General features: G+C 47.4%; 1 protein-coding gene across 1 annotated transcript; it reads left to right on the top strand.

The window, feature by feature from the left end:
* Window positions 1-583: 583 nt before the first annotated feature.
* On the top strand, window positions 584-13,541 carry CACNG6 (calcium voltage-gated channel auxiliary subunit gamma 6). Its single transcript, XM_066271196.1, has 4 exons — window positions 584-2,043; window positions 6,027-6,101; window positions 8,237-8,374; window positions 12,829-13,541. The coding sequence occupies exons 1-4, from the start codon at window positions 1,713-1,715 to the stop codon at window positions 13,065-13,067; spliced, it is 783 nt and encodes a 260-aa protein (XP_066127293.1). The 5' UTR covers window positions 584-1,712; the 3' UTR covers window positions 13,068-13,541.
* The last annotated feature ends 10,224 nt before the right edge of the window (window positions 13,542-23,765 follow it).

Genomic DNA, 23,765 nt, shown 5'->3' with positions numbered 1-23,765 from the left:
AATAAACTGATGAAGACCGCCGCTTTGGTTCCCATGGTCTCAATGACCAGCCTCTCTCTGGGCCTCACCTTTCTACCTCCCGAAGAGCGGACGACTCCAGCACAGGAATCTGTCCTTCCACCTTCAAGATCCAGGAGTCGGGACTCCCAGCCCCTCCTCCCTCAGACCCGGGAGAATGAGCCACCAGTTCCCTCTGACCCAGTACTCGGAGTTGAAGTCCCCAGGTTTCTTCTCCTCTTTCAGGGATCCGAGACTCCGCCCCCAGCCCCTCCTCCCTCGGACGCAGCAGTTCCAGTTCCCCGCTGCGCTTGTTCCGGGACCAAATATCCAAGCTTCCTATTCTGCTCTCGCACCCCTCACCTGGGAGATCGGACCCTCGGCTCCCGCGCTTGCCCCTTAAGGAAATAAATGTCCCTTCAAGCTTCAGCCGGGTCAGGACCCGGTCCCCAGCCCCTCCCCCGACCCTTGTCCCCTTAAAATACCCGGGATCCCTATGGCAACAGGCGCCCGGCGACAGGTGCTGGTGTTATTTACGGGTCGATCCCGAAATAGCCTGGAGGGTGGGGGTGGGCGGCCGGGGGGCGAGGCCGCCGCGAGCGCAGTGCTAGTCCGGAGGCCAGGCAGGCGGCGGTGCGGAGCCCACGTTTCGGAGGGTCGCGGAGCTGGGGCCGACGCGGCGCCCAGGCAGGAGGGCGAGAGGGGTCCCTGCCCGGCAGCCGGGGGTGGGAGGCCTGCGGGAGGCGCCCGGCCTGGAGCTGAGCCTGGAGCGGTCCCGGCCGGGCAGGCCTTGGGAGCCCGGGGGAGGGGGAGCCCAGTGATCCCGAGGGAATACGGAGTCCCTTCCGGGTCCCAGCAGTTTTTTGAACCCCGGCGGGGTGGGGTGTCTCTGTTCCCATACCCTGAGCCGCAGTGCGGAGCACAGCCCCGCTACCTGAGCCCCAGTGGGGATCCCAGGTCCCCTCTGCGTCCTGGGGGCGCCCTCAGCCCCCTTCTCTGGAGACCGCTGTGTCCCTTCTCTGAGCCCCAGTAGAGACCTCTGATCTCTTGCCTCTGAATTCCAGCAGGTCCCCGGCCCCCCTTTTCTGAACCCCAGCCAGGAAGCTACTGTTCCCTTCTGTGAAGGTTGGGGGTCCTCCTGCCTCTCTGAGACCCAGGAGGAGTTCTGATCTCCCTCCTAAACCCCAGAAACCGAACTCCTCCCTCCCCAGACTCTGAGTCCAGAAGAAGCCAGGAGGTGACACACAGGGAACTCAGCTTCCTTTCCTAGGTACCCTCCCTCAACTCGCGAGCCCAGTGGGGACCCGCAGCAGGCCCTCCGAGCCTCGGGCGGCATCCAGTTCTCCTGCCTCTGGAGCCCTCAAGCCCCTTCTTGGCACCCAGATTCTAGCTCTGGGCCGGAGGGGAACCTGGTTTACCTCCGGGTTCCACCGTCTTTGCTGAATTTCTGTGGCCAACCCGGACCCTTTTCTGAACGTCAGAGGGTTCCCAGCCCCGGGGGAGGGGCTTCTCGTTCTTTCCTCTTTGTAGACGCAGAAGGCAGTCTCGGTGCCCCATTCGAGGTTCCGGGGAGACTCAGGAATTCCTTTTTGTATAGTCCAGTGGAAATAGCCCTTCGCCCCCTTCAGGACCCCGGGAGCCTCCCCACCCCGGCTCCGCCCCCGAGCCCCAGCTCAGCCTGGTCTGCACCGGAGCGCCTCCGGCCGCGCGCGCGGATGATGATGTGGTCCAACTTTTTAATGCAAGAGCAGGACCGGAGGCGGGTGGCGGCCGGCCGGCGGGGTCGCGGGCAGCGCCAGCCCGGGCTGTCGCCGGAGCAGGAGGGGAAGGTCAAGTGGCTGCTTCTCCTGACCGCGGTGGGCGCCACGCTGGCCGTGCTGGCCGTGGGCACTGAATTCTGGGTGGAACTCAACACCTTCAAGGCCAACGGCAGCGCCGTCTGCGACGCCGCGCACCTGGGGCTGTGGAAGATGTGCACCAAGCGCCTGTGGCAGGCGGACGTGCCCGCGGGCCGAGAGACGTGCGGCCCCGCCCAGCTGCCCGGAGGTGAGGCCCCGCCCCCCGGGGATCCGGCTCCGGACAGTGGGGGACCCTGGGTGGTAGAGAACTGTGCCCCGGGGAAAGCCTGAGCCCCAGGGAGGGAACTTGCACTCCAGGAAACCATCTGAACCCGCATCGCCCCGTGCTCCTCAATGGCCTTTGCCCCAGGAGCAAACTTGTGGAAAGTCTGTACCTAAACTAGCTGTGCTCCAAGACCAGCCTGTACCCCCGCGCCAGCCTGTTCCTGCAGACTAGCATGTCCTCGCAGGCTAGCTCGTTTCCCAGGCCAGCCTGGACCCCTAGACCCGCCTGTGCCCGATTATCCTATGATCTCCAAAGCTGCTGTACCTCCAGTACAGCCTGTGATCCCAGACATTTCTGTGTCCCCAGACCAGCCGGTATTCCCACAGAGAGCCTAGAGAAACTGTTTCTCCAAGCATGGCTTGGGTCCCACCACCCAGCCTGTGACTTCAGACAGACTGTGCCCCCAGAAACACCCACAGCCCTGAGACAGCCTGTGCCCTGTCCATGCCCACACTCAGCCTGTGCCCCTAAAGAGAGAGTCTGGGTTCTCGGTGCCAGCTTGCTGTCCCTGAGACAGCCTGGATTTCCATCCTGCAGGCCCTGGGACACAGACCACCTTGACCCCCTGCCCCAAATAGGATCCTCGCCTGATCCTACCTACTGATTCTATCACATGGAGCTCTCACCACACACCTCCCAACACCCCAGGGCAGTGCCTCTGCAACTTCCCAGGAAATGGTCTTCACTTTCTGTCCCTCTCACCTCTAGATGCCAGTCTGGACTGCACACTTCGTCCTTCTCATTTTCTCTTATGGACATGCCCACGCCTTCCCTTTCCCACAGAGTGGTTCTTCTCCCTTAACTATGCCAGGGAGCCATCCCCTACTTGTCACTCTTCCTGACAGGGTATGCAGTGTCCTTTGCTTATACCCCGGGGGTACAGTCTGTCCTGTTTGGGAACCAGATCTCATGCCACCTCTATCTGACACCCCTCAGGGCCATGTGCTAATCGCCCACAGGGATCTCCAACACTCTTTACTGTCTGAAGGCTATCCTATCATTTCCACACCCCCTCAAAGTTCTCCTATCCTTCTGGGCTCCAGGTGGGGCTTCCCCCCTCCTTCACTTCTCCAGATGAGGAATCGTATGTACATTCATTGGGTCCCAAGTAGGATGAGCGGAGCCCTTGCTAGTGAGGTGGGATGTCAAGCACCCCTGCTGACTGAGCTACCTGTTTACTCAGCGTTCAGATTAAACACTTCACTCTGGCAGACAGGCTACCACTCAGCCCTCAGATCCTCCAGCGGGAAATTCCCAAACTTTTGCAAAACGAGATGCCCCAGTAATGTAATGTAAATATTGGATGCTTATGTAGCTTCTGGCTCCGTTCTAGGTACTTCATGTGTATTGTTATTATCCACATAGCAACCCTGTGAGCAGTTATTATTGCTCCCATTTTACAGAAGAGAAAAATGAGGAGAGGTATAAGGGGTTCTGTCAATCCACCCAGGCTTGTCCTATGGGGTTTGAAGCCCTTGTCGGCTCTGTTTTTAGTAACTGTGACATACTGCATCTCAGTAGTCCACGCAATATACCAAAGGTCCTTGCTGCACTGGAGGGGCTGTCCCACCCTACCACACTGCATAGGATAGGGTCCCTCGCATCTCTGGATGACCCCTGATTGGTCAGAAAGAACTTCAAAATCATTACAAGGCTATTACCATCATCCTACACTCATGGCCATTTGGAGGACATCTCACCTCTTTCATTATTTTAGAAATACACCACACATCCCACGGCCTATCAGAGGACATTCCAAGGGTGACCCATAAATACTCTTTTTTTAAATGGAATGTGCCATATCCTTTGGGGTCAGAGACAAGATGTCCTAGATTATTAGTAGCCAAAATGGGATGCCACACACCTCACACTGTTCCAGAACGATGCATGACACCTGCTGGGTGGGACTTTTGTTTCCCCTTGGATGTAGACCACGTTTCCCATTGGTTGCTACAGTAGGGTCTCTTCACTCTGCTACATGCAGCATGAAAACTGTCAGTGCTCCTGATGGGACATTTCATACCCTCCTTCATCCCTCAAGCCACGGGCTGAGTGTTCCACCTCACCTGACTCAGTTTACCTCTTCTCCTCATTTTTCTTTTCTGTACAATGGGGCAATACCAACTATTCATGGGGCTGCTATGTAGATGAGCGCATTAATGCACACGAGGTACCTAGAACAGAGCTGGGTGCTACCTCAGCATCTAATATTTATATTACCTCCACATTCTCCTTCAATTTGAGAAGTTCCTTCACATTTCCCCAGACTGCCTGGCCCCTCGAGTACACGAAGATGAATAAATCCTATTGTTCAGTTTATGTCAAAAAATCATTACCAGCCTTTGCAGGATCCTTCCTGTGCTCTATTTAACATTGTTGTTCTTTCATTTCATTTCTTCCTGACTCGTCTCTTTAATGAGTTGAATATACATCCCTGGATAAGTCTTTTGACTTGAAAAATATAATGCTATTTTATATCTGTAGGTGTTTTAGTTTACATACATTACATCATGCTATCGATTTTTCATGTTTTTTATTTTTAACTTTTTTTCCTCAATGCTGTTTCTCTCAAACCTCTCCAGATTGCTTTCCCTTAGTCTTCTGACTCCCTGTTGGTGTAAACATATATGTTCCTGTACATGGCTTCTGTCTGTATGTATCCACAGAAGTAAAATGGCTGATTATAGGGTATAAACATCTTGCATTTCTTAAAGGCTATCAGAGTATTTTCCAAAAATGCGGGCACAGGCATACCTTGAAGATATGGGTTCAGTTCCAGACCACTGTGATAAAGCCAGTCACACAAATTTATTGGTTTCCCATACACATAAAAGTTATGTCTATACTATACTGTAGTCCATGAAGTGTGTAATAGCATTATGTCTAAAATAATGTACCAACTTTAATTTAAAAAGACTCTATTGCTGAAAAATGCTAATCATCATCTGAGCCTTCAGTGAGTCGTAAGATTTCTGCTGGTGAAGGGTCTCACCTCGACGTTGATGAAAACACAGTATATTTAAAGAGTCATAAAACAAAGTATGCCTGTACCAGCTTACACTCCCAGCTGATCCCTCTTATCCTTCCAGTACTTGATAATATCCTTTTAATATTTTAATAATTGCTCTTAAGTGGCATCTCCCTGCTGACTTGAGTTGCATTTCTGTGATCCCTGGGGAAGTGGAGCGTCTCTTCACATATTTGTGAGTCATCCAGGCTTCCACTTCTGTGACTGACTATTCATACCCTTTGCCTGTTTTCAGTTGGGTTACCTCTCTCTCTCAATCTCTTTTTACGATTTTATTTATTTATTTTATGGGGGGGCAGGAAGTATCAACTCATAGTTGCTTCACTTCAGTTGTTCATTGGTTGCTTGTTGCTTGTCGGTAATGCCTTGACTGGGCAAGCCCAGGGTCTTGAACCAGTGACCTCAGCATTACAGGTCGACAGTTTATCCTCTGTGCCACCGCAGGCCAGGCGGGTTATCTCTCTTTCCTTGCCCATCTGCAGGAGTCCTTTGTGTCTTCTAGATAGGAATCCTTTCTGAGATAAGGATTTCTTCTGTTAGCCTGTTGCCTGGATTTTGATGTCCTTTGTTGAATAAATTGATTATACATTTCTAATCCCATTTGACTCTCAACAAATCTGTATGATGGAGTCAAGAAAGAGGCTATTATCTCGTTTAATAGAGGAAGAGACAGAGGCCCCAGAGAGGTCAATAGCCAACTCAAAGCCACAGATCTAGGCCTCAAAGTTCTGCACCGAAATCCTAGCTGCTGGATAAGCCGTGTGTGGCAGGTGGCTTTTATGAGCATTGTTTTTCTCTTCTGTCTATCAAGGAGGCTAAGGGACTTCCATGTCAACATCTCCCTTTCTCTCTCTCTCTTTCTCTCCTGCTCCCACAGAAGCTAACTGCACCTATTTTAAATTCTTCACTACGGGGGAGAATGCACGCATCTTCCAGAGGACCACAAAGAAAGGTGAGGACTTTGCACCCGCGGTGGGGTGTGTGTGTGTGTGGAAATGCTGGCCGTGATAGAGGATGACTTGGTAGCATTCTCCTCTTCTCCTTGGCCTGGAATAGGCTCAGCTCCTATGTCCTCAGCAAGTCCCTCCTTTGGGGGTTGGTGGCAGTAGGGTCATGGTTCTCCAGAGCCCTGTGCCTGACACTCATAGCCCTGCTCTGCTTTGCCACATGCTGTGCAACTTTGGGCAAGTCCTAGTCCCTCTCTGCGGGTGGTACATTCACCTCTCCCAAATGCACATCTATCAATGCTAAGCACGATGCCAGATGTTTCATTTCTAAGCTCTCCATCCTAGCCACACCACCCACAGGCAGGGGCTTTTTTTTTTTTTCAGGAACAGAGAGAGGGACAGACAGGGACAGACAGACAGGAACAGAGAGAGAGAGAGAGATGAGAAGCATCAATCATCAGTTTTTCGTTTGGACACCTTAGTTGTTCATTGATTGCTTTCTCATATGTGCCTTGACTGCGGGCCTTCAGCAGACCGAGTAACTCCTTGCTGGAGCCAGCAACCTTGGGTCCAAGCTGGTGAGCTTTTTGCCCAAGCCAGATGAGCCTGTACTCAAGTTGGTGACTTCGAGGTCTCGGTCCTCCGCATCCCAGTCCAACGCTCTATCCACTGCGCTACCGCCTGGTCAGGTGCAGGCAGGGGCTTTATCTTTACCAGGGGTCCCCAAACTACAGCCAGCGGGGCGCATGCGGCCCCCTGAGGCCATTTAATCCAGTCCCCACTGCACTTCCGGAAGGGGCACCTCTTTCATTGGTGGTCAGTGAGAGGAGCATAGTTCCCATTGAAATACTGGTCAGTTTCTTGATTTCAATTTACTTGTTCTTTATTTTAAATATTGTATTTGTTCCTGTTTTGTTTTTTTACTTTAAAATAAGATATGTGCAGTGTGCATAGGGATTTGTTCATAGTTGTTTTTTTTATAGTCTGGCCCTCCAATGGTCTGAGGGACAGTGAACTGGCCCTCTGTGTAAAGTTTGGAGACCCCTGATCTTTACCTTTCAGGTGAGAAAATGGAGGTTCAGAAATGGTTACATTTATTTTCCCGAGGAAGTGGAGAGGTAGAGTCAGGATTCGAACCCAAATAATTCTGACTTGAAAGCATCATTCTCCCAGAGAATCTTCTGTGAAAATGAAAATGTCTTGTGCCTGGGCTGACCGGCAGGGAAGAGCCACTGGCCTCACATAGCTGCTAAGTGCTTGGGGTATGTTAGGTGTGACTGAGAAACTGAGTTCAAAATTGTCTTTCATTTCAATCCATTTAAAATGAGAAGACCACATGTGGCTAGTGGCTACCATCCTGGACAATTTAGCACTTACCCTTCCTATAATAACCATAGCCCCTCCATCACCCCAGTCCCAAAATATCCCCACCCATAAGAGAATTGGGATCATTGTCATAAATCCTTTCTGGTTTAGTCAAATGATGCAGGTAAAACATACACTGTGGTGTCTGTCTGGCACACAGTAGGTCCTCAGTAAACACTGGCTCCTTACCTTCTCTACACCTTTCTCTTCTGCCTTGATGTTCAGTGAGTTTGGGCAAATTATGCTGCTCTTCTGAGGTGGTAATCACAGTGCTTGTGCTGCACTGGGCACTTTACACCTGTCCTTGCAATGGTCTGATCCAAGAGAAATTTTGATCCTGATTTTCTAGAGGAAAATACTAAGGCTCAGAGAGGTTCAGTGACTTTACTAGAATCTTCCAGCTAGGAAGTAGCCAGGAAGAATTTGGGCTTGGGTCATTCGACTGTAATGTACCTTTTACATTGTCACCCACACACCCACTGCCTCAGTTTCCTCACATGTAAACTGATGGTGACCAGATCATATGTAATCATTGGTAGTTCCCATCTCCTAGTTCTGGTTCTGTCCCCTCTTTGCGACCTTAGGCAAAGAGCTGATCCTGTCTGAGTCTTAGTTCCTTCAACAGAATAATTAACTGTTAGACTGGATAATCTTCTACTTGAAAATTCTTCCCTAGTCCTGAACTTCCCACTCCCCTGGTTGTAAGTCCCTATAGGGAAGTTGTCCCCACCCCCTCCATCTTGTGTTTTCCACTTTCCCCCCTCCCTCTTCGCAGAGGTGAATCTGGCAGCGGCGGTGATTGCGGTGCTAGGCCTGGCAGTCATGGTCCTGGGGTGCCTCTGCATCATCATGGTGCTCAACAAAGGCGCAGAGTTCTTGCTCAGAGTTGGAGCTGTCTGCCTTGGTCTCTCAGGTGAGGGTTGAGAGACTGGGAACTGAGGACATTGCATGCTGGGAGTTGGGATCCCCAAACACTGTTGCATGCTGGGAGTTGGGTTCTCCAAACACTGTTGCATGCTGGGAGTTGGGTTCTCCAAACACTGTTGCATGCTGGGAGTTGGGTTCCCCAAACACTGTTGCATGCTGGGAGTTGGGTTCCCCAAACACTGTTGCATGCTGGGAGGCACAAGAGCTGAGTAGGCTCGAACATGAGAGTTCTAAGCCCTTTTGTTGGCTGGATATTGGAGGGCCTCTAAACACACTAGTATTAGATTTCGATCTGGAACTTGCAAGGACTGTTGCATTCTTGGAGTTGAGGGTCCAAAAAAGAGATGCTGCATCTTGTGAAATGTAGTACTCATTGGATCAAATATTTTCTAATGTGTCTAGAAAGGTCATTAGCTATATAAGCATTTGCTTATTAGGGCTGCTATAACAAAGCGCCACAGAATGGATGGCTTAAACTAGTGGTCCCCAACCCCCAGGCCACAGACTGGTACCGGTCCGTGGGCCATTTGGTACCGGCCTGCAGAGAAAGAATAAATAACTTACATTATTTCTGTTTTTTTTATATTTAAGTCTAAATGATGTTTTTTTTGTTTTTTTTTTGTATTTTTCTGAAGTTGGAAACGGGGAGAGACAGTCAGACAGACTCCCGCATGCGCCCCACTGGGATCCACCCAGTACACCCACCAGGGGGTGACGCTCTGCCCACCAGGGGGCGATGCTCTGCCCCTCTGGGGCATCGCTCTGTTGCGACCAGAGCCACTCTAGCGCCTGGGGCAGAGGCCAAGGAGCCATCCCCAGCGCCCGGGCCATCTTTGCTCCAATGGAGCCTTGGCTGCAGGAGGGGAAGAGAGAGACAGAGAGGAAGGAGAGGGGGGTGTGGAGAAGCAGATGGGCGCTTCTCCTGTGTGCCCTGGCCGGGAATCGAACCCGGGACTTCTGCACGCCAGGCTGATGCTCTACCACTGAGCCAACTGGCCAGGGCCTGATGTTTTATTTTTAAACTATGACCAGATTCCCTCTGTTACATCTGTCTAAGACTCACTCTTGACGCTTGTCTCGGTCACATGATACATTTATCCATCCCACCCTAAAGGCCGGTCCGTGAAAATATTTTCTGACATTAAACCAGTCCATGGCCCAAAAAAGGTTGGGGACCACTGGCTTAAACGACAGAAATGTATTTTCTCATAGTTGTGGAGGCTGCAAGTCCACGTTCAAGGTGTCAGCAGGACTGGTTCCTCCTGAGGCCTCTCTCCTTTACTAGTAAAAGGCCCTTTTGTCCCGATATCCTCACATGGCCGTCAGCTCTGTGAGTGTCTGTGTCCTAATCTCTTCTTGTAAGGGCAGCAGCCATGTTGGGTTAGAGCTCACCCCGTGACCTCATTTTTAATTTATTTAATTTAAAGACTCTATCTCCAAATATAATCGTATTTCAAGACATTGAACCTCAATACATAAACTTTGGGGAGGACGCAAGTTGGTCCACAGCAGTACATTTACCTGAGTATTGTCCATCTCTCCTTCCGGGATGAAGCACTAGAAAGATGGGGCCTGTGTCAATCTCATGTATATATTTTATAATGAGAGCTCAATGAAGAGCTGTTTTTTATTTGTTTGTTTGTTTGTCTTTGTGACAAAAACAGAGAGAGAGACAGACAGAGACAGACAGGAAGGGAGAGAGATGAGAAGCATCAATTCTTCATTGTGGCTCCTTAATTGTTCATTGATTGCTTTCTCATATGTGTCTTGACTGGGGGCTACAGCAGAGCGAGTGACCCCTTGCTCAAGCCAGTGACTTTGGGCTTAAGCCAGTGACCTTTGGGCTCAAGCCAGAGACAATGAGGTCATGTCTATGATCCCATGCTCAAGCAGGCAACCCCACACTCAAGCTGGTGAGCCCACACTCAAGCTGGTGACCTCTGGGTTTTGAATCTGGGTCCTCTATGTCCCAGTCCGATGCTCTATCCACTGCACCATTTCCTGGTCAGGCAATGAAGAGCTATTGAATGAATGAGAGATGCATGAACTAGCAAAGAAGTGAAGGGGACTGAATAGTGTCTTCTCCTTGTCTAGGTGTCTTTCCAGCTCCAATACCCTACTGCTCAGCTGTGTGGGGCCATAAAGGTCCCAAGAGAGGCCACTGAACCATGATACACAGGCTGCCAGCTGCATTCTCCAGGACCCTGATTAAAAACTGTGAAGGAACCAAAGAGCAAAAAGGAAGGAGGGTCAGGGACTAAGGTTGGAGCCAGCCTCCAGCATCTGAGAGTGGAGGTGGCTAGGATCCATGATCATGAGGACCATCAGATAGATAGTCTTGTGTGATCTGACCCCTGCCCACCTCTGCATTTCCATTGCCCACCACTCCCCTCCTTCCCATTCTCTTCGCTCTGGTCACACTGACCTTATTTCCTTTCCTCAAACACCCTATCCCCTATCCTCCCCCAGGCCTTCACACTAGCCACTCCTTCTGCTTGGAATAGCCATCACTTCATTTTGGGGCGTGGCTGGCTTCTCTCCATCCTTCTCTCAGGTCTCAGATGAAATGGCTTTTTCTGATGACACTATTTAAAGTCCTTGCTCCACCCCTGGGTTTCACTCCCCTTCCCATCACCCTGTTTTTATCTCTTTCCCAGTGTGCATCAGTCTCTGAAATTATCTTGTCTACTCATGTGTTTACTTTGGAGGCGGCAGACCAGCGGTGGCAGGCCTGCGATGGCCCATAGTGCACTTTGCTGGGTAGACAGTGTGGAAAGGTTTCTCTGAGCCAGTAGTTAAAGCTTGGGTGAACTCCCATACAGGTTATAATCATTTATACATTCTATCTCTTTTTGAAGAATCAGAAGGTCTGGCAAATTCAGACCTCTTTTCTGAAGGGCTATGGTTGGCAGAAATGGGGACTGGGTCACTCTCACTGTCCCTATCACATCTACCTGCTTCAGTTTTTAGACTTTCTCATTGTCTCCTGTGGGCATTGTTTCTTTACTGCCTGTCTCCTACAAGTAGAATATAAGCTCCACGAGGTCAGAGTTTTTTGTCTGTCTTGCTCCTTATTTTTTTCCTCTTTTCTCTTTCTTTCTTTTTTAAAAAACATTAACTTGCATTACAACTTGACTTCATTGCCTTTCTTTTTATTTTGTGATCCACCATTATTATTATTATTTTTTTACTTTACAGGGGTGTGACTGACAAGGAGAAATGGTGTATATGTAAGGGATACAATGTGATGTTTCGATATGCATGTACATCATGAATTGATCACCACAGCCAAGCTCATTAATACATGTATCAGCCCTAGCCGGGTATAGCTCAGTTGGTTAAGTGTCATCCTGATACACCAAGGTTGCAGGTTCGATCCCCAGGCAGGGCGCATATAAGAATCAACCAATGAATGCAAAAGTAAGTGGGACGACAAGTTGATGTTTCTCTCTCTCTCTCCCCGCCTTCCTCTCTCTCTAAAATCAACTTTAAAAAATACATCCATCACCTCACATGTTTACCTTTTAATTGACTGTGGTGAGGACATCATGATCTACTTTCTTAGCAAATTCAGGTAGATAACAGAATCATTATCTATGGTCCCCATGGTGCACATTAGATCGCCAGCACTTACTCGTCCTGTGTAACTGAAACTTTGAATAATTTGACCAACAGTTCCCCATCATCCTCAGCCTCAGCCCTTGGCAACCACCATTCCACTCAGTAGTTCTTCAAATTGACTCTTTCAGATTCCACAGTCATTCTACGAAAGCCTTGATGGGGTCTTAATTTGATGTTCATGATTCTGGATTCTGGGATTTGCTTTTTTTTTTCTTTATGAAAGCAGCAAAATACACATAACATAAATTTACCATTAAAAATTACTGATTTTTAGAGAGAGATACATCAATTTGTTGTTTCACCTATTTATGCATTCATTGGTCGATTCTTGTATGTGCCCTGATTGGGGATCGAACTTGCAACCTTGGTGTATTGGGACAGTGTTCTAACCAATTGAGCCACCTGGCCAGGGCCATTTTTACCATTTCTTAGCGTCCAGTTCTGTGTCATTAAGTACGTTCACCCTGTCGTGCAGTTCCCGCCACCATCCAGCCCCAGAACTTTTTAATCTTCCGCAGCTGAAACTGTATCTCCATTAAACATCAACATTCCCACTCCCCAGCCCCAGGAACTCACTATTTTACTTTCTGTCTCTTAACAAGTATTGTTTCCTCTTTCTCTCCAGCTTCCAAAATGGCATCTGCTTTTAATAGGTGTTTAGTAACTAGTTGTTGAGTGAATAAATGAGAGGGTGCTTGGGGGTTCCCCCAGGTTTCTTATTTGAGAAGCATGTGATGGGGTGCATTGGAGAAGAAGATATTGAGACCCAAGTAAGGGGTCCCCAAGGGCCTGAGCACCATGTCTCTCCTCTCCGTATAGGCCTGCTGCTCCTGGTCAGCCTGGAGGTGTTCCGGCATTCCGTGCGAGCCCTGATGCAGAGAGTCAGCCCCGAGCCTCCCCCGGCCCCTGCCCTGGCCTATGAGTACGCCTGGTCTCTGGGCTGCGCTGTGGGGGCCAGCCTGGTCCTGCTGCTGGGGGGCATCTGTTTTCTCCTGCTCACCCTGCCGCCCTGGCCCTGGGGCTCACTCTGTCCCAAGCAGGGACATAGAGCCACCTAGAGCCACCGTTGTGTTTTCTCTAAAGTCTTTCTTAATCTTTCTTCTTTACCACTCTCCCCTCAAAAGCTTTCACTCCATGTCCTAGAGAAACTGTTCTCTTTGCTCTGGGGCCCATGTTGTTTGCACAGACCTGTCTCTTGTGTCCTCATCTTGTCCCTCTGTAAATATGTTCTCCTTGGTGGCTGAATTTGGGTTGCTTGGGGGGTGGGGTGGGGAGAGGCTTTTTGCAAACGAGGGTCCCCCAGGGAGGTTAGTGGGGACCTGATGGGGTAACTAGGGATGAGGGCATGAGTTCAGGGGCTGTTGGGAGGGAGTTGGACCTATTCATTTCTCACACCTGGATGCCTTCACTTGTGGGAGAGTCTTCTTCCGATTAACCCCAAATCTGGGGAAATAGGGAAGTGGGAGGGGAGAAAGGGTTTGACCTCACCATGGTCTGATTAGGTATTAAAGGTTTGGAAATTTAACAGCTTTGATTTGGAGTCCATTTGCGATGTGATTGTGCATTCTAGGGTAAAAGTGACCTCTCTATTCCCCAGAAACCCAGTACATTCTATTTATGAGCCCTGAGGCCACATGTCAGTGAACCCATAGAGAGTGATGGAACATTCTAGAACTTAGAACACAAACATTGTTATGGGTTGAATGTGTTCCTTCTATTTTTTTCTTTTTCTTTTTTTTTTTTTTTTTTTTTTACAGAGACAGAGAGAGAGTCAGAGAGAGGAATAGACAGGGACAGACAGACAGGAATGGAGAGATGAGAAGCATCAATCATTAGTTTTTTGTTGCATGTTGCGACACCTTAGTTGTTCATTGATTGCTTTCTCATATGTGCCTTGACCGTGGGCCTTCAGCAGACCAAGTAACCCCTTGCTCGAGCCAGTGACCTTGGGTCCAAGCTTGTGAGCTTTCCTCAAACCAGATGAACCCGTGTTCAAGCTGGTGACCTCAAGGCCTTGAACCTGGGTCCTCGGCATCCCAGTCTGATGCTCTATCCACTGTGCCATCACCTGGTCAGGCAAGTCCCTTCTAAAAGTATACATCAGGGTCCTCACCCCCTGGGCCTTGAATGCAATCTTATGTGTAGGCAGGGGTCTCTACAGAGGTAACCACATTAAAATGAAGTCATACGGGTGGGGCCCTGATGCAGTGTAACCAGACGAAATTAGGATAAGACACAAATACAGACAGAAGCTGAGGTGAAGAGACAATCTACGAGACTGAACGGATTCTTCCTCAGGCCTCAGAAGAAACCAACCCTGAGGCACCTTGACCTTGAACTTCCAGCCTCCAGAACGATGAGCAATGCATTTCTGTTGTAAGCCATCCGGCCTGTCGCATTTGGTTAGGGCAGCTGGAGCAGACTACGAGTTCAGTACCTGGAAATGGGTGCTGCTGAAATGAGCCATTGGCTTTGGGGTTGCGGAGCAGGTCAGGCAGGAGAAGTTTGTTTGTTGTTTTTTTTAAGATTTTATTTATTGATTTTAGAGAGAGGATATAGAGAGAGAAAGGCGCGGGGGAGGAGCCATTGCTTCTTGTATGTGCCTTGACCAGGCAAGTCCAGGGTTTCCAACCAGCGACCTCAGAATTCCAGGACACGCTTCATCCACTGCGCCACCACAGGCCAGGCAGGAGGGTTGTTTTTTTTAAATTAATTAATTTTTTATTGATTTTAGACAGAGAGGAAGGCGAGAGAGAGAGAGAAATATTGATTTGCTGTTCCACTTATTCAGACATTTATTGTTTGATCCTTGTATGTGTCCTGACCTGGGATTGAACCCACAACCTTGGCTTATGGTAGGACGCTCTAACCCAGTGGTCCCCAAACTTTTTTGGGCCACGGACCGGTTTAATGTCAGAAAATATTTTCACGGACGGGCCTTTAGGGTGGGACGGATAAATACACAAAATAAAATTATGCGACCAGAGTAAAAACTGTGGTATTTTTATTTTTATTTATTTATTTATTTTTTTGTATTTTTCTGAAGCTGGAAACGGGGAGGCAGTCAGACAGACTCCTGCATGCGCCCAACTGGGATCCACCCGGCATGCCCACCAGGGGGCGATGCTCTGCCCATCTGGGTCATCCCTCTGTTGCAACCAGAGCCATTCTAGCACCTGAGGCAGAGGCCATAGAGCCACTCCCAATGCCTGGGCCAACTTTGCTCCAATGGAACCTCAGCTGCGGGAGGGGAAGAGAGAGACAGAGAGGAAGGAGAGGGGGGTGTGGAGAAGCAGATGGGTGCTTCTCCTGTGTGCCCTGGCCGGGAATCGAACCCAGGACTCCTGTATGCCAGGCAGATGCTCTACCACTGAGCCAACCGACTGGGGCCAAAACTGTGGTATTTAAAAATATAATTGTTGAACTTACGAGACAAGCGTCAAGAGTGAGTCTTAGACGGATGTAACAGAGGGAATCTGGTCATTTTTAAAAAATAAAACATCATTCAGACTTAAATATAAATAAAACGGAAATAATGTAAGTTATTCTTTCTCTGCGAACCGGTACCAAATGGCCCACGGACCGGTACTGGTCCGTGGCCCGGGGGTTGGGGACCACTGCTCTAACTAACCCAGCCAACCCGCCAGGGCTGGGGAGTTTTGAGGCAATTGATAGAAACCGCCCAGGTTGTCCTGATGAGACTGTTTTGTAGGACTATGGACGCAGAAAAAAAAAATTCTGGGGAGGACTGTAGAGAGTGTCTCTCATCTTGGAGAACACATTGACCATTGTGAACAGAATGTCGTAGAAGCAGGAACGACAACAGCACAAGCAGTCACTGGTGAATGAGGACCACGTGTCAGGTGTTCCAAGTCCCTCAGGCTGAAGGGTCAGCCTCCTCCATCGTGAAGACCAATGAACGGATTTCAACTCAGAAATCACAACTTGAATTCTTCTACTAGATAGGAATTTCTGAAGCTGATCACTTACCTCTTGGAGGCCAAAGTCTCTTAAACACTGAAAAATATTTAAAATGCACAGCATGTGCTGGCTTATGAATACAAATGCGTTCATATTCTGAGTTCGGTTCTCTCAAATGTTTCTATATTTAATGATAAGTTACAAATATAATTATATAGAATATTATATAGAATATATTATACATTATATTATTATACCAGTAGTATATATAGTATGTAATTATATTCAATCAATTCTCATTTGAACAATATTATGAATATTATAATACCGGTATATTAATATATTCTCTTGAACATTTCTATATTTAATTATGTTATAAATACAATTATATATGTTATATAATTATAATATATCATATATTATAATAATCTTTATGACATTAATATCTTATCACATTATGTAAATACATTTATACTATTTATAATATTGCATACATGTAACATATTTATGCAATATAACACTATATTATAGAAACGTTATATTTATAACATGTAATATAACATTTATATATTTTTAATGCAAGTAGGATATATTTAAAAATTACTTAATAGCATTTAATGAAGACCACAAATGGTTATCAAAAGGGTTCAGAAAACTTTCTCAAAGAAAGGTGTGTATGCTCTATTCCATGGGCTGAGACGGACCTATCTCTATCTTTTAAAAGACCTGTGTCAATACAACTGAGCCTGTTTTGTCCTGAATTTAAAGATTTTCACATTAGGTTATTCTCTAATTTGCTTTGATATTTATTGCCCAGGTATTTATTGCTAGGAAATAATCTGATGTGTGCCCTTAATACATAATATGTTATATTACATTCTAACATATTACATTGATATTACATCACATTACATAAATATTATCACATGTATTATATAGATATCACATTATATTACATAGACATTATCCTATATATCACATAGATAATGATCACATATTCTATGATACAGATGTTATCAGATATTTCATGGATATTATAACATTTATAATATAATTGTGCCCTGTCCCAGGGTTAAAAGCGGCTTCCTTCTGCTTTGCTACACTGTCACCAGTCTCGCTGTTATTTCCCGAGTGGTGCTTGGGGCTCAGCGAATAGTAGAGAGTAAAAAAAAGGGACCCCCGATGAGCTGACAGTCTGGCGATGGAAACATATTAATCACATAATCACACTCATGAATGGTGTAATTATAAACTGAGATAAGTGCTAGGCACAGGGATCATCAACAATTTTTCAATCTACTTGATTCTGGGCCCAGCCAGCTCAGGGAAGACCCCAGAGAGATGTCTGCCGTGGGGGAGGGACTTCTGGTCACGGGGAAATGGCTATTTGTCCAGAGGGGTCTGCCCTCTGCACCCTCTTTTGTACCCTGGGTCTTTGTGGACTTCTTAGAAGTGAGAGAAGGGAATAGAGGCCCCCCCCCCAGAGACAAATAACTGGAATCGCATCATATTATGAGCTAATCTATTGCATCTCTTTACCTTATTATTTTTTTTGTAGTGAAACAAAACAGAAGTTTCTTTTTCAATAATTTTTAAGAGTTCAATTATAGTTGACATTTAATATTATTTTATATTAGTTTCAGGTGTACAGCATAGCAGTCAGACAATGATATAAATATTTTACAAAGTGATCACCCCGATAATTCTAGTCCCTCACCTGGCACTCTTCATAGTTATTAGAATATTATTGACTATATTCCCTGAGCTGTGCTTTCCATTCTTGTGACTATTTTGTAGTTGTCAATTTTTACTAAAACAGAAGCTTCTTGAAATCGACCCTCTCCTGTCCTTTTTATATACATGTTAAAACTTTTTGGGATGTAATTTAAAATTTACAGCTAAGTTGCAAGAGTCAAAATAATGCCCTGAAGATCCACATACTCTTCACTCAGATTCACCAAAGTAGGAGTATGGCGAGGATGACAATTTCTCACTTCAACCTCCAAGAGGAAGAAAGCCTTCAATGGATCCCTCAGTACTTAATACGGGGTGCCCTGCAGGGCCCAGAGAAGCATAGGGTCTGGCTCATGTTTGAAACATTTCAAGTGATCAAGATTGTGGCTCACAGTTCTGAACAGATTCAGGGGACAATTTGAAAAGTGGAGACAGAGGGTGGGATGAAGAGAGAGAGAGAGAGAGAGAGAGAGAGAGAGAGAGAATATGAATGAATCAGAAGGTGTCATATTCTTCCAACGAGCGCCACCTGGAGGTGGCAAGTGGACACTGCGGAGGGAAGCAGGAACTGCTCTGATAGACGTCCAAAGATTGAGGCAGTAGTCCTTGGTGCCCAACTGGAGGAGATGGATTTACAGGCATGGAGAATTAATTGCAGGTGAGAAGACTGCAGTCTCGAGGGAGGTGGGGGGGGGGGGGGAGGAGCGTCGAAGCTCCAGGTGGAGGATAAAGAAAAAGCTGACCAAGCCCACTGCAGCTGTGGCAACCTGCCAAAAGCTGTTTAATTACTGAACCAATGTTATTTTTTTCCCTTGCCATACTACTAAAGAAATAAAATTTTAAAAAGGGACAGTGACTGTAAGTCTTTATATCTAAGATGGTTGTAAAGGTCATGAGACTTGCCTCAGGTGTCCCCCAAGGGCAGAGATAAAGAATGAAACCTATGAGGTGGGTATGATGGGGGCGGGGGGGAAAAGGAAAAGTTTTCTTAATCATATCTGTAATTATCATATCTACATCTTTACAATGGATATGCTTACAACTAGGGTGACCAACTCATTCCGATTTGCCTGGAACATTCTCAGTTTTGGCCTTGAAATGTCCATGTCCTGGGAAATTTCCCATCCCCATATCCTGGGAATCCCCCAGTCCTGGGAAAACTGGGAGGATTGGTCACACTGCCCACAGCAACCTGTCAGCCATCTCTCTGTCTGTGATGAGGACGTGGAGTTCCAGAGATTTTAAGAAATCTTCCCAGCCCTGGCTGGTTGGCTCAGTGGTAGAGCGTCGGCTTGGCGTATGGAAGTCCCGGGTTCGATTCCTGGCCAGGGCACACAGGAGAGGCACCCATCTGCTTCTCCACCCCTCCCCCTCTCCTTCCTCTCTGTCTCTCCCCCTCCGGCAGCCAAGGCTCCATTGGAGCAAAGATGGCCCGGCGCTGAAGATGGCTCCATGGCCTCTGCCTCAGGTGCTAGAGTTGGCTCTGGTCGCAACAGAGCGACGCCCTGAATGGGCAGAGCATCGCCCTCTGGTGGGCGTGCCGGGTGGATCCTGGTCGGGCGCATGTGGGAGTCTGTCTGTCTCCCCGTTTCCAGCTTCAGAAAAATACAAAAAAAAAAAAAAAAAGAAATCTTCCCAAGTTCACATAACCCAGAACTTCTATACCCAATAGTGTCTAAAAACTGAGAACTTTCCTCTTCACGTGGTTCTTGGTCCCTTCTCAGCATGTCCCACGTGGTCAGAAAACAAAACAACCTGGACTCCACTTGTTACTGTATTCGTGATTTCTGAAAATAAGTGGTCAGGAATCACTTTATTAAAATTAAAGACTTACACCCTGGCCAGGTAGTTCAGTAGGTTAGAAAACCATCTCAATATGCCAAGGTTGCAGGTTCCATTCCCCAGCCAGGGTACATGCAAGAATCAGCCAATGAGTGCATGACTAAGTGGAACAGCAGGTAGATGTTTTTCTGTCTGTCTCTCTCTCTCTCTCTTCAACTCTCTCTCTAAAGATCAATAAAAATAAATAAAACTACCTTAGATATTCTTCTTTTTAAAAAATGAATCAACTAGTAAATGCTTGAATAAGTGGGACAAGTCAGTGTTTCTCTCTCTCTCTCTCTCAAACCAAGAAATAAAAACATTAAAAAACTAAACTAGGCCTAATCTTCAGTGGCACAGTGGATAGTGTCAGCCTGGAATGCTGAGGTCACTGGTTCGAAACCCTGGGCTTGCTGGGTCAAGGCACATATGGAAGTTGATGTTTCCTGCTCCCCTTTTTTCTCTGTCTCTCTCTCTCCCTCTTTTCTAAAACAAATAAATAACGTATTTAAAAAATTAAAAAACTAAATTAAAGGCTTACTTTCCTAATTTAAGAATGATAAATACGAGAATGGATGTCCATAAATGAATTCTGTTAGAGTCGTCAATTTCATTCACCAAAACTTGTCAAGATGACTTGATCAAAACAAAACCCCTCTTCAGACTAGTTTAGACTCAAAGGACTATTTGGATTTTGTTTTCTTTTGTTTCTGGTGCAGAGGCTGCCAAGAATGATCAAACAAGAAAGCTGCAAGGAGGGATGAGAGACTGAATTTTGGAAGCAAGCAAAAAAAAAAAAAAAAGGAAGCTGTAGGCATTGTAGGCACTGTCACTGGCTTCTGTGAGTCATCTTCGTGTTTCTCAGGAAAGACCGTCTTTCTCCACATGGTGAGCCAGATGGTCACCAAGAGCTCCCAAATTTCAGAGAATGACTTCCACGGCAAGAGGAACAGAGATATGCCACCCCCGCCTTGCCTCTCTTCGATGTGATCTTGTCAACTTGGCGCTGGTGGGGGCGGGGGCTAGGAGACGGTCCCTCAGAGGTGCCACCCTCGGCGCTTCTGAGTGAAGTAAGATACATCGCACCAGCTCCGTGCGCATGCGCCCAGTGTAAACAAGACCTCCTGTTTAGAAGGGGACCCTGTGTTTGGGCTTTAATGCTCCAAGGTCACCATCTTATTTAAAAAAGGATTTTATTTATTTACTTATTTTAGAGAGGAGAGAGAGAGAAAGAGAGAGAGAGAAGGGAGAGAGAAGGGGGGGGGGAGGAGCAGGAAGCATCAACTTCCATATGTGTCTTGACCAGACAAGCCTGGGGTTTCCGAACCGGGGACCTCAGTGTTCCAGGTCGACACTTTATCCACTGCGCCATCGCAGGTCAGGCACTATCATTTTTATTTTTATTTTTCCATTAGTTTGAGAAGAGGAAGGGAAGAGAGAGAGAGAGAGAGAGAGAGGAGCATCAACTCATTGTTCCACTTAGTTGTTCTATTTAGTTGTGTACTCATTGGTTGCTTCACATATGTGCCCTGGCCCGGGATCAAACCTGAGACCTCTGAGTGCCATGATGACGCTCTATCCACTGAGCCCCTGGGCCAAGGCGCAAGGGCACCACCTTGAAGTTTTTAATCATTTATCTTCGCATCTGCGTTTTGTTAATAAATTCCGATGGGACCGTGGAGCATAGGCCAGAGCCTTGGAGTCGGGTCTGCGCACGGCCTGGCCTCTTGCTCCCACCCCACTTCCTTGGATTAATGGGTTCTGGCTGTTGAAGCAGAGCACCGCAGACTGGGCGGCCCAGACAACAGAAATTTCCTTTCTCACAGTTCTGAGGTTGGAAGTCAGGTAGGTCCAGGTGTTGGTAGGGTTGGTTCTCTCTGTTCAGTGCCTCTCTGCTGGCTTGGAGTTGGGGGAGGAGCAGAGGAGGTGGGAGGATCAGGGCCCCAGACTCTGGGGACCTCTCTGCTCTTGGTCTCCTTTACCTGTTTCTCAACCCAGGGTCTGTCACTGAATTGTTTTTTTTTTTCCTGAAGCTGGAAATGGGGAGGCAGTCAGACAGACTCCAGCATGCACCCGACTGGGATCCACCCGGCACGCCCACCAGGGGGCGATGCTCTGCCCATCGGGGGGGTCGCTCTCTTGCAACCAGAGCCATTCTAGCGCCTGAGGCAGAGGCCACGGAGCCATCCCCAGCGCCCCGGCAAACTTTGCTCCAATGGAGCCTTGGCTGCTGGAGGGGAAGAGAGAGGCAGAGAGGAAGGAGAGGGGGAGGGGTGGAGAAGCAGTTGGGCGCTTCTCTTGTGTGCCCTGGCCGGGAATCGAACCCGGGACTTCCGCACGCCAGGTCGACGCTCTACCACTGAGCCAACTGGCCAGGGCCATCACTGAATTTTTGATGTGACTCAGGCTGCAAGAGCAAAACTACAAGGCACAAAGTTTCCTACAAAACAGGGCCCATCACAGCGGTTCTCATGTATTTCCGATGGCTTTAGGCGACCCCTGTGTTTTGGTCGTTCGACCCCCGCCGGGGTCGCAACCCACAGGTTGAGAACCGCTAGAGTAGCAGAACCAGCTGGGTCTCTTTCCAAAGAGATGTCATTGGGCCCCCTCCCTTGGCAAAACCACATCCACTGTCAGTTAGATGGCACCAGCGACTCAACAGGTCAAAGACAGAAAGGTCTCCAGAAACTGTCTAGTCCTTGTTCTCCATTTTTACAGATTCGGAAACTGAGAAACAGGCAAGCCTGACCAGGCGGTGGCGCAGTGGATAGAGCGTCGGACTGGGATGCGGAAGATCCAGGTTCGAGACCCTGAGCTTGCCAGCTTGAGCGCGGGCTCATCTGGTTTGAGCAAAAGCTCACCAGCTTGAGCTCAAGGTCGCTGGCTCCAGCAAGGGGTTACTCGGTCTGCTGAAGACCCGCGGTCAAGGCACGTATGAGAAAGCAATCAATGAACAACTAAGGTGTTGCAACGCGCAACGAAAAACTAAAGATTGATGCTTCTCATCTCTCCGTTCCTGTTTGTCTGTCCCTGTCTATCCCTCTCTCTGAATCTCTCTCTGTCTCTGTTAAAAAAAGAGAGAGAGAGAGAGAGAGAAACAGGCAAAAGAAAAAAAAAGTCTTTCCTTGCACCCTAGCACATGTATTTTTTGATTTAATTCAATTCTTATTCTGGCCATTTGTTCAGATTTCATAAAGCACTGTTGTTCTAGTGCCGGGGTCCAGCCCCGGGGGGAATCCAGGGGTCCCACAGGAAGAGACGGCGTCAGCACGAATCAAGTGAGAGAGCTGAATTCTTTTCTTTCTCTTTATTCTCTCATTAGCATTTACTGCCAGACATCTCTGCTAAATGCTGGTCTAGCTTTCTTTTTATGCACACACACTAAGTTATAATCACATGGTATTTTGTTTCACTATGGTTACATATTTCCAGATAACAGTTAATTCATATCTATAAGCTACAAATCAGGTGGTAAGTTATTCAAAGTACAGTTATACAATAACTTGAATAGCAATAACAATATTGGTACAAACTTCTAAAAGATTAGTACTAATTAATAACTCTACCTCACTGTTGTTGTGAGTCAAGGGCGCAGAGAGAGAGATTAGCAGACAAAATCATCAAGGACTAGCAAAGGACCACCGCTTGCTCAGGCAAATGGCCCTGAGTTCATGCAGTGTCCTAATTTTTTTCACAAGACTTCAAAAGGCTTGCTTATTAAGAAACTGGCATAGCATCAAGAGTAACTTTTGCTTAAAGATACATAGAGTGCACCTGCAAGATAGTTTAGTAGCAACATAATATCAGAAGGCATTAATTGCTATTGCTGCTATGGATTCCACCACATTCTTCTCCTTATTCTTGGAAAATACAAAAATCTCATGAGAATGTTTTACTGAGAAAAAGCCCAGCAACTGCCTTCAGTCACAAAACAAGTCTCTTAACAAAACATTCTTTACTTGCCGGCTATGCTTCCATCCAAGGCCACGCAACGGGCCACTCCGCTACACCTTACCTAAGATTCTATTGTCTAGTCAAATTTTATTTATTTACTATATTCATACACTAGTTAAGTTCTAACTTTATTCTTTCTAACATGATTAATAAGAAGAAATTCTCCTACAAACTTAACCCTTTAGGAGGGATATCATAGCCAGCCTTTTATGTTTATGAGCCCAGTTCAAGGGGCTTACAGGCTTTTCTGTGGAACTTACACCTTCTGTCTCATTTCTAAAGAAATTACTATGAATCTACAGGGAAAGCATGGTATATTATCCCTG

Source organism: Saccopteryx bilineata, chromosome 3 (assembly GCF_036850765.1).
Source record: "Saccopteryx bilineata isolate mSacBil1 chromosome 3, mSacBil1_pri_phased_curated, whole genome shotgun sequence".
NCBI classification, from domain to species: Eukaryota; Metazoa; Chordata; class Mammalia; order Chiroptera; family Emballonuridae; genus Saccopteryx; species Saccopteryx bilineata.
Note: the sequence above shows the minus strand (reverse complement) of the source record. Positions and strands in the feature narration are given on the sequence as shown.

Bases quoted from the DNA above. Each gene is read 5' to 3' on its own strand.
- CACNG6 (XM_066271196.1), top strand. From the start codon at position 1,713: ATGATGATGTGGTCCAACTTTTTAATGCAAGAGCAGGACCGGAGGCGG. The intron at 2,044-6,026 runs GTGAGGCCCCGC...CTGCTCCCACAG, and splicing joins CCCCGCCCAGCTGCCCGGAG to AAGCTAACTGCACCTATTTT. The intron at 8,375-12,828 runs GTGAGGGTTGAG...CTCTCCGTATAG, and splicing joins TGTCTGCCTTGGTCTCTCAG to GCCTGCTGCTCCTGGTCAGC.